This window comes from Lontra canadensis, unplaced genomic scaffold (assembly GCF_010015895.1).
Source record: "Lontra canadensis isolate GAN:19392208 unplaced genomic scaffold, GSC_riverotter_1.0 scaffold144, whole genome shotgun sequence".
NCBI classification, from domain to species: domain Eukaryota; kingdom Metazoa; phylum Chordata; class Mammalia; order Carnivora; family Mustelidae; genus Lontra; species Lontra canadensis.
The window spans coordinates 2,339,442-2,354,018 of record NW_022631138.1 but is presented as its reverse complement, the minus strand read 5'-3'; the positions used below and the strand labels follow the sequence as shown (position 1 = coordinate 2,354,018).

Below are 14,577 nucleotides of genomic sequence, written 5' to 3'. Positions count from 1 at the left end.
AATGAAAATTTAAAAGTAAATGAAATCGTTTATGAAGGGCTAGGAAAGGAAAAATAGAATCTAAGAGTCGAAGTGCTTTCCAAAGTCAAACCTGAACGTGATGTATAGTTTGAGTTTTTTACATTTGCTGAAGAAAAGCTCATTTTGATAGTTTTAACAATAAATTAGTAGACTCAGGAGTAAATGATAAACTAATGATAGAATTTAAGTTTTGCAAGATGAAACAGTTCTGAAGCTTGGTTGTACAACAATGTGAAGGTACTTAACACTACTGAACTATCCACTTACAAATGGTTAAGATGTAAACTTTACACGTGTATTTTACAATTAAAAATAAATTAATTAGTAGCCCAGTGAGGGGGGGCATTTGCTCAAGTATACATAGGTATTTTATAGAACATTAAGTGAACTCTAATGTGAAATAAGGCTTTGCAATTTTTTAATTAAAATTACTGACTTATTAAAGTAGGAAGGAAGATTCAATATCACCTAGTTCAACCTTATTTCACAAATAAGAAAAATAATCATGGAAAATAGAAAAATATTAACTAAGGAAAAAAAAACAGGATCAAAACCCAGGTTTTACTGAGAATGGAGGGCTCTCTTAATTGTACACATTACAATCCCCAACAATTTAGAAAGTAAAGTCTATGGGCACCTGGGTGACTCAGTTGGTTAGGCAACTGCCTTCAGCTCAGGTCATGATCCTGAAGTCCTGGGAGATCAAGTCCCACATCAGGTTCTCTCCCCAGGGAGTCTGCTTCTCCCTCTGACCCTCCCCTTCTTATGTTCTCTCTCTCTCTCTCTCTCAAATAATAAAATAAAATCTTTTAAAAAAAGAAAGAAAGAAAGAAAGAAAGAAAGAAAGAAAGAAAGTAAAGGCTAGAACTTCTTTTACTCATCCCCATGCAAAGATAATGAAGAGTGAAAATAATACTGCAGGCAGGAGTTTGCATACCTAGGCTCTATCTAGCCCCTATCTACGGGATCTCATAGATAGGTTACTGAGCATTGTAATACATACTGCCTCATGGGACTAATGTGAGAATCAAATCCTGTTACACTTGGAAAGTATAATCATCAGCTCTATCACCAATCCCTTTAGATTCTCCAGTGTAGTCTCTTAGCAATGTTTTAATCATTATGTGTCAGGGGAGACAGAGCAGGGAGAAAATATAACCTACTACAGTTCTGACTAGTTGGGAGTTTGGTTCTTGTTTTACATGAGGAAGGAAAGTGGGGGAGAGGAGGGAAAGAAGGTAGGAAGGTTGTTCATAATGGGCAAAGAATAACCTCTTCCCAAAGGAAGGTTACACAAAGCCTTATTAATTAAGAACTCTCAAAATCATAAGCTCTTCTATTACTCATGCTGAAATTAACATTCTTCCCAGTTCAGATCCTGTAAAACTTTTTACTTTTAGCATATTTCAGAAAATTATGTAATAGTTTTATAGGTATATATTTATCTCTCCTACTCTACTGTACATGTGTCCAAACAGGGACTCATAGTATTTAGCCTTTAAAAGTTATTTGTGTTTTATTTTAACTGGGTCAACATCCAGTGAAATATAAAGCTAGATGGCTGAAGTTGTGCCTAGAGAACTGGAAGAAAGGGAAGAACTGAATGAAAAGACAAAATTATCTCCCTTTGGCTTCCCCCAACTCCACCTCTATTCTTGATTTCTCAGATCCTATGCAGAAGTTCTCTCTACTAATATTCTATATATCCACAAATTTATTTATGTATATTGTTACATTAGTGACACTTATAAATATACCATGTTTCACTCACTATGTGAAACACCAAATCGGTATTTTTTAAATAAGCAACCTCATTTGGCAAATAAATCTTGTGCCATACGTTCACCATATAAACCATGTCCAAGAAAACTACCATTTCTTAAAAGAAAAAAAATTGCACCTTCTGTGAATTTCCATTTCCATTTAAAGTCTCATTCTGAGGTAAATTATAATAACAATATTTTAATTTGTATAAAGCAGTTGTAAGTAAAAATCATATATTCAACTTTTATCCTTGTACTCACGATATGCCTTAACTTTCAAAAACGTTAGAAAAAGGATATCCTTGAAACAATGCCTAGCACCAAATACCAGAATTCATGTATCTTCTCCAATAATTCACAGAAACTTGTATTACAGTATAGAACAGCTATCATATGGAAGCACCGAATATTTCGGAATTTCACAGACTAGTCCATTTTTCCCCCACATTCCTTAAGAATCACCTGGGCAGGCTATTAAAAACAGATTACCACAGTCCTCCCCTAGAGATTCTGATTCAGTTGCTCTGGGCAAGACAAAAATCTTCATTCCTTAAAGTGATTTTGAGGATCAGCTAAGATTGTAAAACATTAATCCAGTAGAGTGGTTCTCAATTTGGCACATAACAGAATTACCTGAGGAGCTTTAAAAAATTGTCAAACCCAGGCTGAAGCTCAGACCAATAGAAATGAAATAAACACTTTTTAAAAAGCTTCCCACAGGAGGCTGAAAAACACTGACCTTGTAAGAACTTGAAAAATTCTTGTAGAACCCTCTCATCAACAAAGAAACTAGGCTTGCTCAAGTTTCCAAAGCTCAGGGGAGCTAGACCATTTCCTGACTCCCAATTCACTTTGTTTTTTGATGTAATTGTTTGTTTTCCACACAGGTTGACAGAAGAAAATGTGAAAAAGTTAAACTGTCTCTTCTTGCCTCAAAATAATACTGTCATTTAACAACTGAATAAGTTAAAATGAAGCTTACCTTTATTTCAGTAATCACTAGAACACATTATTTTCTTAGTCCTAATATAAAACAAAAAAAGACTAAATATCACTATTATTTAATCTTCAGTTCTTAGTACTAAACTGTTAATAAATCTTACAAAAACTTCTTCAAACTCTTTTTAACTTCTAATTCTATATTTCAAAATTCCAAATTCTTTTTAAAGTCTGGCATCACAGTTCCTTACTGGCCAAGTTATTTCAATACTTGAATTTGTTGACAAGGTTTCTTCATTATATAGAATACATAGTTCTACATATTGAAGCTGCTTTATGAACAGAGAACACACTTCTTTCTTCCATACAAAATAATGAACTTTAGGGTTTGTCCACAGATATTCTGAGTGGGAAATTCAGAATGGAAGATTTCTCAAAATATTAGTTAACCCATTCCAAGAATTCTGTCATTTTAATGACAAAATAATGTAAAATAATCATGAAAAATATCTCAAGTGCAAGCCTACATTGCCATAATTTTTAAGTGTTTTTTTACTTTCTAAAAATTACTGTTTGTTTAATTGACTTGTCTTCTGGAGCTCTACTTTCATCACTAGGATATCAAAGTTTTTGAAATATTTTTACCACTCTAAAGGTTGCCAAACGTTTAGATATTTCAAATTTCAGTGATTGTCATTTCTGCTTGTGGGGTTTAAAAAAAAAAGCGTGTGGACTGCTTCACAAAAATCTTATCACATTACTCCACAGGTAAAACTTAGGCAATCTGCATCTAGTTTAGACAAGAGTACAATGTATACTTTTGATTACTTCTATTTACAAAGGAGTAATTGCCAGGTTCCATATTTTTAAATATTCTAAATAAGAATTAGATGCAACAGATTTTATTGCAGTAATTTAATGAACTAAAACTCTTTGTTTTTACAAGGTAGGCAGCATAGTAAATTAAAAACCTAACCAAAACTTAAGTATGCTATTTGCGCTTTTTAAAATATGAAAATACCCCCCAAAGCACTAAAAGGAAACAAGAATGCGCCCTTAAAGCAAAAATAAAATATCAGAATCTCCATTAAATGTTCAAATTATACACAGTACTTAGAAAATGCAGTTAGAGGGGATAATCCGGGGAGGTTTTTACTTTAAAAGAAAGCTGTGCTACACTAAGGTCTGAGAAGCCTCCGTATTTTGTGTTAACATTTTTAACTTGAAACTCAAATTCTGAGGAGTAAGACTATAAATACATGGCCTTTGGGGGTTGTTTAAAATTTTCCTTAAAAAAAAAAAAAAAGTTTATTTTTAGGAGTGTGCTAGGGCAGCAAAGAGAACACCCGCTATTACAAATTCCTGGCTGGTCCCATCTGGAAGCGCACGGCGGACCCTGGGCTCGGAGAGGCTTCGTTTCAGCCCAGGCTGGACCGCAGCACCGAGCCAGCACGCGGGAGGCGCCGGGCGCAGACCGAGCGGCAGACGGAGCCGCCCGGGGGCGGGGGGCTCGCACGTGCCGGCCGGGGGCGGGGCCGGCCGGAAAGGACCCCGGCGCGGGGAGGCGGGCGCGGCCGGGCCGACCTCCCCCGCGGCCGCCAGCCTGGGCTTTACATAAGGGCGCACGTCATGGAACTGATGGAGCCACACAGAGACGTCTAAGTCATGCAGGAGGCGCGCGGCCCCGGCCCGCTCCCGCCGCCCCAGACCCCTCCTCTCATCCGACAGAAAGACAGACAAGAAGGGTTCCCGACCTGTCGTGCCCTGCATGTTCAGAGTCTGTCATGTTTGGTCAAGAACGGGGCGGGGCTGGAGGACAGGTCTGCGAGGCCGGCGGCGGAGCGCGGGGAGGACCCCTGCGCCGCCTGCGGGTACCTGCTCCCGGCCGCCGCCGAGAGGTGACGAAGTGGTAAAAACTCACGGTTACTAGTGAGCGACACAGACACAGACTTTCCAGTCTATTAACAACCACGCCAGAGAGATGGGGCTCTAACTGCAAACACTGGGCAACGCCCCGCGCTGCCGGCGCTGCCGCTTTAGTCTCTATTCGCCGCCGGTGGCTGAGGCTTGGGAGCGGGCGGGCGGGCGGCGTGCAGCGACGCGGGGATTTGGACACTGGCCGTAACGGTGATTTCTCCTCACCAACATGGCGGCACCCGAGACAGGCGGCTCGATAAAATGGCGCCTGCCGCAACACCTAGCCCGGGACTAAAGGGCAGAAGAGATTCCTCCGCGTGCCGCGGCCCTTGCCCGGCCCGTTGGGGCCGAGCGCGTTGGCCATTGGAGGAGGAAGCCCGTCAATCACTCCCAGGGGCGGGTTCCCATCCTTCTCTGTGAAGCGGCGGAGGCGGCAGCCAGCTGGCGGGGCCAGGCGGAGCCTTGGTAGCACTGGGCGGGGGAGGAGGCCTGCAAGCCCGGTGCTGTTGATCCGCGCCTCTGGGCCTAGCTCGTGCTGGCCCGCTGGGAAACGGGCGCGGGGGCTCAAGACGCGCCCTAAAAAAGGGCTCCTAAAGCCATTCTGCCGCGTGGTTTGGGTGGGGTGATGAAGAACAGGCGGGTGTTGAGTCATTTTAAAAAATCACTTCGATCGCTTAAATAATGGGAAAATGTGCTTCCTCTACAAGTTAGCGCCTTTTTTTTTTTGTAATGTCTGGTGCTGATAATTGCGTTTTGAAGAAAATAGCTTGGCATGTGACTTTCTGATACTAAATTTACTTACCCAATTATTAAATAATAATATTAATAAGAGTAAAAGAAAAATCAGATTTATTTAGTTAAAACAATATTCCATATGTGAAATATACACGAATATTTTGTAAATAAAAACTAGCCATCAGATGTCTTTATACTTGTGACCTGACCTTTGGCGATAATTTTTTAACGACAAGTCAATGTTTTGGCCTATTTAGTAAATAAACTTCTGAAGCAAAGCTCCTTGTTTTGTAATGGAATGATTAACTTAATGGTAAGTTCTCTCAGATATCTTTGTGGTGGTGAATGCATTTGACTAACAAATGCAGTCCATTCAGAAGCAATCGCAATTAGTAAATTAAATTTAAAAATAAAAAATTTGGATATGTACATTGAAAAAGAGAAAAGAAATTGCGCTTTTTTTTGCTGTTGTTAAATTGAATGCAGCCATTGACAAGACCTGCACACTGATAGATAATTCTGCAGGCGCTTGCCACATTTTGACATAATACATTACTAGGAAACTTCCAGAAAGCGGACCTATTTTGTCTGGAGTAACAATAATTAGCATTTGGAGTTAGATTAGAATCTCTAGGTCTTTGTCTATTGTAACTATTTTACTTAATTTAGGTCTTAGGGTAGCTAATTCAGATACCCCGCTTCTTATTCTCCCACACTCAAGGACTGAGCCATTCTGGTGCTCCCTCCCTTTATATATGTATTTTTAAATAGCTCTATTGATATAAAAGCATGTACCTGAAAATTTACCCATTTTAAGCGTGCAATTTAATGACTTTTAGTAGATTTTCCAAGTAATGCAGCTATCACCAACATTCAGTTTCAGAACATTCCATCCCCCCAAGTATCTTGCCACCCCTGCCTCAGGCAATGGATAATCTAATTTTGTTTCTATAGATTTGCCTTTTGAACATTTCCTGTAAATCGAATTATATGTTATTTCATTCTCCCTTTAAAAGACCCAGTCATGGGGCGCCTGGGTGGCTCAGTGGGTTAAGCCTTTACCTTGGCTCAGGTCATGATCTCACGGTCCTGGGATAGAGCCCCATGGTGGGCTCTCTGTTCAGCAGGGAGCCTGCTTCCTCCTCTCTCTCTCTGCCTGCATCTCTGCCTACTTGTGATCTCTCTCTCTTTCTGTCAAATAAATAAATAAAATCTTTAAAAAAAAAAAAAAAAAAAGGACCCAGTCATCTTTACATAATTTGAATGGAGTTCAGCCTTGTACCCTCAGTCAATAGTTTCTGAGTAAAATCAGTCTTTGCTACTTTAATGTCTGGCTTTGTTTATCTTTGACAGTCATCCCAGCCTTAATGCACACAAATATTGTAATCACTATAAAGGTGCCAACAGGGGAAGGAGTGCTACTGGCATCTAGTGGGGAGAGGCCAGGGATGCTGCTAAACATCCTTTTACACACAGGACTGTCAATTACTCAGCCCAAAATGTCAAAATGCTGACATTGAAAAACTCTGCTCTTGAGAAGCAGAACTCAAAGTTTTGAAGATTAGAAGCAAAAATTAAAAAAAAAAAAAAAGCAAAACTTCTACTAGGGTGTCACAGGGATAATAAAGGAAAGGTCGACTCCTATTTCCATGGTTTGATTCCCATGCCCATGAATCCTGACTATGGGAGAAACAGCACCATTTTTTTTTTTTTTGAAGATTTTATTTACTTATTTGAGAGAGAGGGAGCAAGAGAATGAGACAGAGGAGGAGTGGAGAAAGGTCAGTGGGAGAAGCAGACTCCCTGTTGAGCAGGGAACCCTGTGTGGGACTCGATCCCAGGACTCCAGGATGATGACCTGACCCGAAGGCAGTCACTCAACCAACTGAGCCACCAGGTGCCCCACAGCACCATATTATTGGTGGCTGATTTATAGCATATGTTCACAAAACATGTGCTTTGGATCTAGCTAGTACAGAAACTGGTACTCAAGAGACCATTCCACCATCTTCTTATGCCAATTGCTTTTTTGTGCGGTAAATTATATATAATACAAAATTTGCCATTTTAACCATTTTGATGTGACAATTCAGTGGCATTAACTACAGTCACACTGCTGTGCAACTATCACGGTCTACTTCCAAAATTTTTCATTGCCCGTAACAGAAACTAACCATCAAGCAATAACTCCCTCCCATCTCCCACTCTCCCAGCGCTGAAAGCCTCTAATCTATTATCTGTCTCTCTGATTTGCCCATTCCAAATACCTCATATAAGCGGAAATACAGTATTTATGTTTTTGAGCCCAGCTTATTTCACTTAGCATACTGTGTTCAAGGTTCATCGTGTTGTAGCATGTGTCTGAATTTCATTCCTTTCTATGGCTGAATAATGTTCCATTGTATGTATCTACTACATTTGATTTATCCAATACTTGGGATGTTTCCACCTACTGGCTCTTGTGAATAATGCTGCAATGAATAGGAGTATGCACATCTCTGTCTCAATCCCAGTTTTCAATTTTCTGGGGTATATACCCAGGAGTAGAATTGCTGGGTCATGTGATAATTCTATGTTTAGGCCAGCTGCTTTATAATGATAAGAGCATCGCTTATCTATTGCTGCATAGCAAATTATCCCTAAACTTTGTGGTTTAAAACATAAATGAGGGGTACCTGGGTGGTTTGGGCAGTTGAACATTTGCCTTTGGCTCAGGTCATGATCTCAGGGTCTTGGGATCAAGCCCCACGTTGGGCTCCCTGCCCAGCAGGGAGTCTGCTTCTCCCTGTCTCTCTCTCCTGTGTGTATGCGCTCTCTCTCTCTCTCTATCTCATAAATAAAATCTTAAAAAAAAAAAAAACCCACAGTAAATGAGACAGGGACCTTAAGAAGAAGCCCCTATGTACCTGAGACTCTCCTGGGTGGCTGTTATTCTCTTGCAGAGCAACCTGTAGGATGTTAGCGCTTTTTCCTGCGGAACAAAGCACCGGCAAAAGGAACAAGCCTAGACCAGGTTCAGACTAGCCTAAGATAAAATGGGCAGCAAACTTACCTTTCACTGATTTTTTCCCTTATTATTATGCTAAAACACACACCCAGAGGTGGAGAAAACATGCAAATGAAACATAGGATAGAGGAAGAAGCACAGTTTTGTCAACTGGGCCTGTGTCCCCAATTCCCTGGAATTCCCTGTCCCTACGTGCTTAAACATCACTCCTTTCCCGCCTCAGCCCCTTTAAAAGTTTCCCTGGTTATTATTCAGAGAGAAGAGAGCATTTTATTTGGCCCCTTTGTCATGACTGTGTCTCCCTTCAGCTGCAGCTGTTGCCCCTATAATAAAGCCTTGCCTTCCCTGTGTTTTTAAATTTTGGGTCCAGCCTCATTTCTACCGTTGCTGGGTCCAAAGAACCGAGTCCAGTAACATAAACATTTATCTTCTTATTTACTTATTTTGGATCAGGAATCCTGGAGCTACTTATCTGAGTGGTTCTGTCCCAGAGTGTCTTATGAGATTGGAGTGGCACTGGCCCATCAGCTTCCAAGGTGGCCCACTCACACGGTCGGCTTTTCCCAGGCTGCAGGAGTGTTTTCTGAGATAGTGACTGACTTTCCTTCATGTAGGCGATTCAAGAGAGGAAGGCAGAAACTGCAGTGCTTTTTACCACCTAGTCTCAGAAGTTGGGCACCATCTAACACTGTGTATTTTGGAAGTCACCGGATCTAGTTCACATTTAAGGAGAGGGGAATAGGCTCCATCTTTTGATGGGATAAGTGTTAAAAGAATTATGAACACATTTTAAGAGTACCAACCATCTATTGAATTTTTAATGTCATATCATATTTTTAACTTCTGAAAGCTCTACTTGGCTCCTTTCCACTCCTTTTTATTTTTTTTTACAGATTTTATTTATTTATTTGACAGACAGAGATCACAAGTAGGCAGAGAGGCAAGCAGAGAGAGAGGGGGAAGCAGGCTCCCTGCTGAGCAAAGAGCCCAATGTGGGGCTCGATTCCAGAACCCTGAGATCATGACCCGAACCGAAGGCACTGGGTCATGTGACTGAGCCACCCAGGCGCCCCTCTTTTCCACTCCTTAATGTCACTTTTTATAGTTCCCTTTTTGTCAGGTTTTGCTGTATAATAAGCTTCTTTTAAAACATGGTAGCTTAAAACAACTATTTAGCTTACAATGTTGGTCACAGTTTGGACTGGGATCATCTGCGAGGTTCTTCAGTTCTTCAGTGGTCTCCATTGTGTGTCTGTGGTCAGCTGTGGGTTGACTTGGCAGCTTTGCTTTTAGGGCTTTGCTAGCTGTAGACTGGATGTTGCTGTTCTCCTCCTTTTGTCTTATCCTCCACATGTCTCTCCCTTCTCTTCAGCAAGGTGGCCTGGGCTTATTGTTCTGGAGAAGGCAGGAGTTCAAGAGAGAGCAGACACACACACGGCCTCTTAGGGGCCCAGCTTGGCATTGGCAAGGCTTTTCTGCTCCATTCTATTAGCAAAAGTAGGTTATGAATTCAACTCAGATGAAAGAGGTGGTGAAATAGATCCCGCCACTTGATGGGAAGAGCTACAAAGTCATATTGCAAAGGATGTGGGTATAGGAAAAGGTAGAGAATTGGGCCCATTTTTTGAAATTTTATTTATTTCTTTTTACACAGAGAGACACAGCGAGAGAGGGAACAGAAGCAGGGGGAGTGGAGAGGGAGAAACAGGCTTCCCATTGAGCAGGGAGCTCAAAAGCACTCTAATGGTCTTAAGTGTACTTTTCTTCAAGCCTATGCACTCCTTGCTTGCTGATTTAAGTCCCTTAGTCTATAGCAGAACCAGCCTTTCCTTGAGATATGCAGATGGTTGACAGATGTTTCAAAGACCATCTTCCCTGTCCAGGTGAAGCTGGAAGGCTTTAATGGGGAAGGCATGGGAAAGAGAGGAGGGCTACTTGCAGAAGCAGGTGCCCAGATGCTTAGTCATACGTTGAAATGACCCTGAATAGAACTGGGGGCATCAGCAGCAGCTGTTTTCAAATGTAGTAGGCCTTATCTTCTGGGAAAGTTTGGAAGACCAGTGATCTGTGCTGTAACAAATCTATCACAAACATACTTTGCCTTTTATAGTCTTTATCTAAAAAGGATAGTATCTGATGCCTTTGCAGGTCAGTTTTTCTTGCTACATTTGCTGCTTTTTACCTACCATTTTAATTTTTTTCCACAGACTGGTTATCTTTTGCTGTACACTGGACTTTTTAAAAATGAAAATGTATGGATGATAATAATCTGAGTTCTGTAGTATAGTACTTTCCTCCAAATGGGGTAATGCCTTAATTCATTTCAATTTTCCTCTCAATTTTTAGTAATGACTGATGTACAAGAAAGGATTGCCTATAATATAAACAACAGGAGAAAGTACAACTTCTCTTCGCTTGTCTGGGAAGTGGACCCTGATTCGTGCTGGGAATGAAACAGTCGCTCACTAGTAGGAGCCCGTCGGGTTCGATGTCTAGCGTTTGAGGCTTTCATGATTCCCACAACTTCCACTCTTCCACAGGCATTGGAGTAAGCAAAACTCAACAGTTCCTTTTCCCAAATGCGTGCTCTGTTTTCCGGCCTTGATACTATTCTCTCCACATGGAATACCCACTTACCCCTAATGAAAGTGAAAGAACTCCCAAGGACTGACTCCCAAGGATTCACGTTAAAAATTCCAACTAATATGTTAGCTAACAGATCAAAATGCACACCAACAAAAACACAAACAAACAACAAAAACCCCAATTACCCTTGCGCCTGCGCAGAGCCGCGGGGAAGGAGCGAGCGGACGTGCGCGGGGGGCGGGGCGGCGCATGCGCGGGGCGACCTGCGGCCGGGGCCGGGAGCTGGGTCCCTCCTCCTCACGCGGTGGTTGTTACTCTACCTGCCGGGCCCTCGCGAGGGTGATGGATTTTGAGAATCTTTTCTCCAAACCCCCCAACCCGGCCCTGGGTAAAAAACCGACCACGGACTTTGATGAAAGGTGATTCCCCATCTTTTCATGCTTTGATCGCAGGGGCCACAGTCGGATTCCGCGTTTTGGTTCCATTCGGAGGCAGCCCGGGCCGCGTGTGGGCCACGCCGCTGGGTCGTGCGGGGAGTGCGTGGGCGAGCGTGTGGGGGTCAGCCTGGCAGGCGCGGGGGTCGGACGTGGAGAGGTCGCTGTGGAGCCGCGGGAACGGAAACCGGCAATGGGGCCTGGTTCGTAAGCCGCCACGGCCAGAGGTGCCGGGACCCTGCTTCAGGGGACCAGCGGTTCCAGGGAGCGATCGCAGGAGGCTCCCCTTTCCCTGCGCTCCTGACCCTGGAGACTCGGTTGGAAACCTCCGTGTGTTCCCACATTACTCTTCTTTCCACCGGACCGTCAGCTCGTAGGGGACAGATGATTTGTCACTTCTCACTGACACATGTTAAACACCTTTTTTTGTTTGTTTGTTCAAGAAAAACCCGAAACCCTAAGTTTATTAAGCAATGAGGGTAAATAGTAAATAATTTGCCTTTAGTTCATTGATTTGCATCAGAAGACCCTAAAGACCACAGTAAAGCAGCAGACATCATTTGGATGTAATGTTTCCTTTAGGTTGAGAGAGGGACTGACGCTACTAGCCAAATGGTGCTAATTTATTGTTCTCATTTAGAGAGGTGTATAGTGTAATTTATTTACACCCAGATACTCATTTACTTTGTTTCTGTTTGAAGTGCTAAAAACCAACTTCTAAACCTGTGTGTTTTCCCCAGTTTCCTTAAGCTGAAACGGAGACACACAGCCTTTTGTTCCTTTATTTCACTCATTCTCTTAGTCTGGTTGATTTTTACTTCCTGATATCGCTCAGATTTGTTCACTTATACCTTAATTGAAACTATTACCTTAATTCAGGCTGCCATCAAAAGTTTTACTAAGTGCTTTATGTGAAATATGTCATTTAATCTTAACCTTGAAGAGAAGAAACTGTCCTTGTTTTTGCAGATGAGAAAATTGAGGCACGGAGAGGAACATAACTTGCCAAGATTGCACAATTTAAGTGGCAAAGCTAGGACCAAGTTGCCCATGATTTGATTTCTTTGTTTCTAAGGCAAAATAACTAACATAAAATAAGATCTACAAATACTGAAAAGAGAGAAAGACATTAATAACTTACAGATGATATGATCCACCTACAAAGGAAAACAAGAGGAACGTTAATAAACTATTAAAATCCGTAAGAGAATTCAGCAAGGTGAATCATCACAAGACAATAGCCACATGTTAGAAAACAATAGCATCTATCAGTTTGAAAATGTGTGGGACAGAAGAGTCTATTCATAAAAACCGTACTAAACTACATAAAAGACACTTCTGAATTTTTGCCCAAATGTTAGATGTGGAATGGTATTGAAGTATGAAAAGCATCTGTGAACAGTTCCTTGTTCATATCCTTTGCCTGTTTTTCTCTTCATTGGTCCTTCTCTTTAAAATTTTAGGAACTCTTATCAGCAGATATTTTACTTCGTATTTGTTATTTGCCTTTTGACTCTGTTTATGGCATTATTTTCATTGCATAAAGGATTTTTTTTGTTTGTTTTAAATAAGTTTATAGGAATCAATCTTTTATGGTTTCTGAGTTTTTTCTTAGTAATTTTATGAGGGGATTACTTATTTCTTGAGCACCTGCCATTATCCTAGGCCCTGGGGCTATAGCAATAAATAAACAAAAGAGATAAAAATCTCCATATTCATGAGATTTATATCCCCCCCCCCAATGCATAAATAGATAGTATTTTGTGTGATGATAAATACCATGGAGAAAATGAAAGCTGGGTAGCAGGGAAGGAAGAGAGGATGGGATGGCAGGGAGAATGTAGATATTTTATTTTTTAGAAGATTTTATTTCTTTGACAGAAAGAGATCACAAGTAGGCAGAGCAGCAGGCAGAGAGAGGGGGAAGCAGACTCTGCTGAGCAGAGAGCCCAGTGCAGGGCTTGATCCCAGGACCCTGAGATCATGACCTGAGCTGAAGGCAGAGGCTTAACCCACTGAGCCACCCTGGTATCCTGAATGCAGGTATTTTAAAGAAGATAGTTAAAGCCTTTGTAATATCATTGATAAGTAATACTTGAGTAGGGGAGTGAGGCAGGTTGGTTTCTAGCGGAGAGAATATAAAGGTCCATATAAAGGTCTTGAGGTGGAGTGAGCGTGGTGTGATTGGGTGATGGGAACAAAGTGGCCAGAATGACAGCTGGAGTGGAGTTCAAGGAGCAGGACTTGAAGAGAAGTAGGACTTAAGAGTTACTGGGGGATATGGTCAGGGAGGTAGATCATGTAGGGACTTGTAGGTGCCATAAGGACTTTGGCTTTTACCCTGAATGAGATGAAAGGCTATTAGAAAGTTTGCAACAAGAGTGACATTTTAGCAGGGTCATTGTGGTTGTGTTGAGAGTAGAATGTAACAGGGCAAGAGTAGCTTGGATCATAGTATTAGTAGTAAGAAGTGGTCAAATAAGGATATATTTTGAAGATAAACTGGATTTTTCACAGATTGGATGGGGGATATGGAAGGAGTATAAGTTACTACAAGGTTTGGGGTCAGTATCATTAGAAGAACGGATTTGCTATTTAAAATAACAGGAGAGGAGCACCCGGGTGGCTCAGTTGGTTGAGCGTCTGCCTTTGGCTCAGGTCATCATCCCAGGATGAGTCCTGGGTCCTGAGTCCTGTGTCCAGAGTCCGGTGTCAGGCTCTCTGCTCAGCAGGGACTCTGCTTCTCCCTCTCCCTCTGCCATTCCCCCCACTCGTGCATGCTCTTTCTCTCTCAAATAAATGAATAAAATCTTAAAACAAAACAAAACAAAAAACCCCAGCATGATTAAGTCAAGAGTTGAGTTTGGGCTTTATTAAAAATATGCCAAGCAGCTATCCAGGTGGATGTATTGACTAGGAAGTTGGCTTTGCCTGTCTGGGCCCAGAGCTCAGCTCTACCTATTTACTAGGTGTATGGCAAGTTCTGTAAGCTTCCTGTAATTCTGTTTTCATCTGTAAAATAGGCTTTCCACCACAGTATGTATGTCATAGGGCTGTTGTGATGTGGGTAATGTGTGCAGACTCGCTTCTGGCACAGGGTAAGCACGATAAGTGTCAGGGGCTGCTGTCACTGCCCTTGGAGTCATCATTGTCAGTATTGCTTTGCCTCCGGAGA

General features: G+C 41.8%; 2 protein-coding genes across 4 annotated transcripts in view; one reads left to right on the top strand and one right to left on the bottom strand.

Moving 5' to 3' along the window:
• The window catches only part of ZC3H6 (zinc finger CCCH-type containing 6), a 64,694-nt gene extending 59,769 nt beyond the window's left edge, over window positions 1-4,925 (bottom strand). The window contains exon 1 of the mRNA XM_032843930.1: window positions 4,478-4,925. Coding sequence (XP_032699821.1) covers window positions 4,478-4,509 — 32 coding nt within the window. The 5' untranslated portion in view covers window positions 4,510-4,925. The remainder of the gene's footprint in view (window positions 1-4,477) is intronic.
• A 6,316-nt stretch (window positions 4,926-11,241) lies between these two features.
• Window positions 11,242-14,577, top strand: part of ZC3H8 (zinc finger CCCH-type containing 8) — a 44,201-nt gene continuing 40,865 nt past the window's right edge. For all 3 annotated transcript variants that reach the window (XR_004381038.1, XM_032843835.1, XM_032843834.1), the window contains exon 1: window positions 11,242-11,387. Coding sequence is in view for 2 of the 3 variants with exons in the window: in XM_032843835.1 (XP_032699726.1) it covers window positions 11,311-11,387 (77 nt within the window). In the remaining variant the exon portion in view is untranslated. The remainder of the gene's footprint in view (window positions 11,388-14,577) is intronic.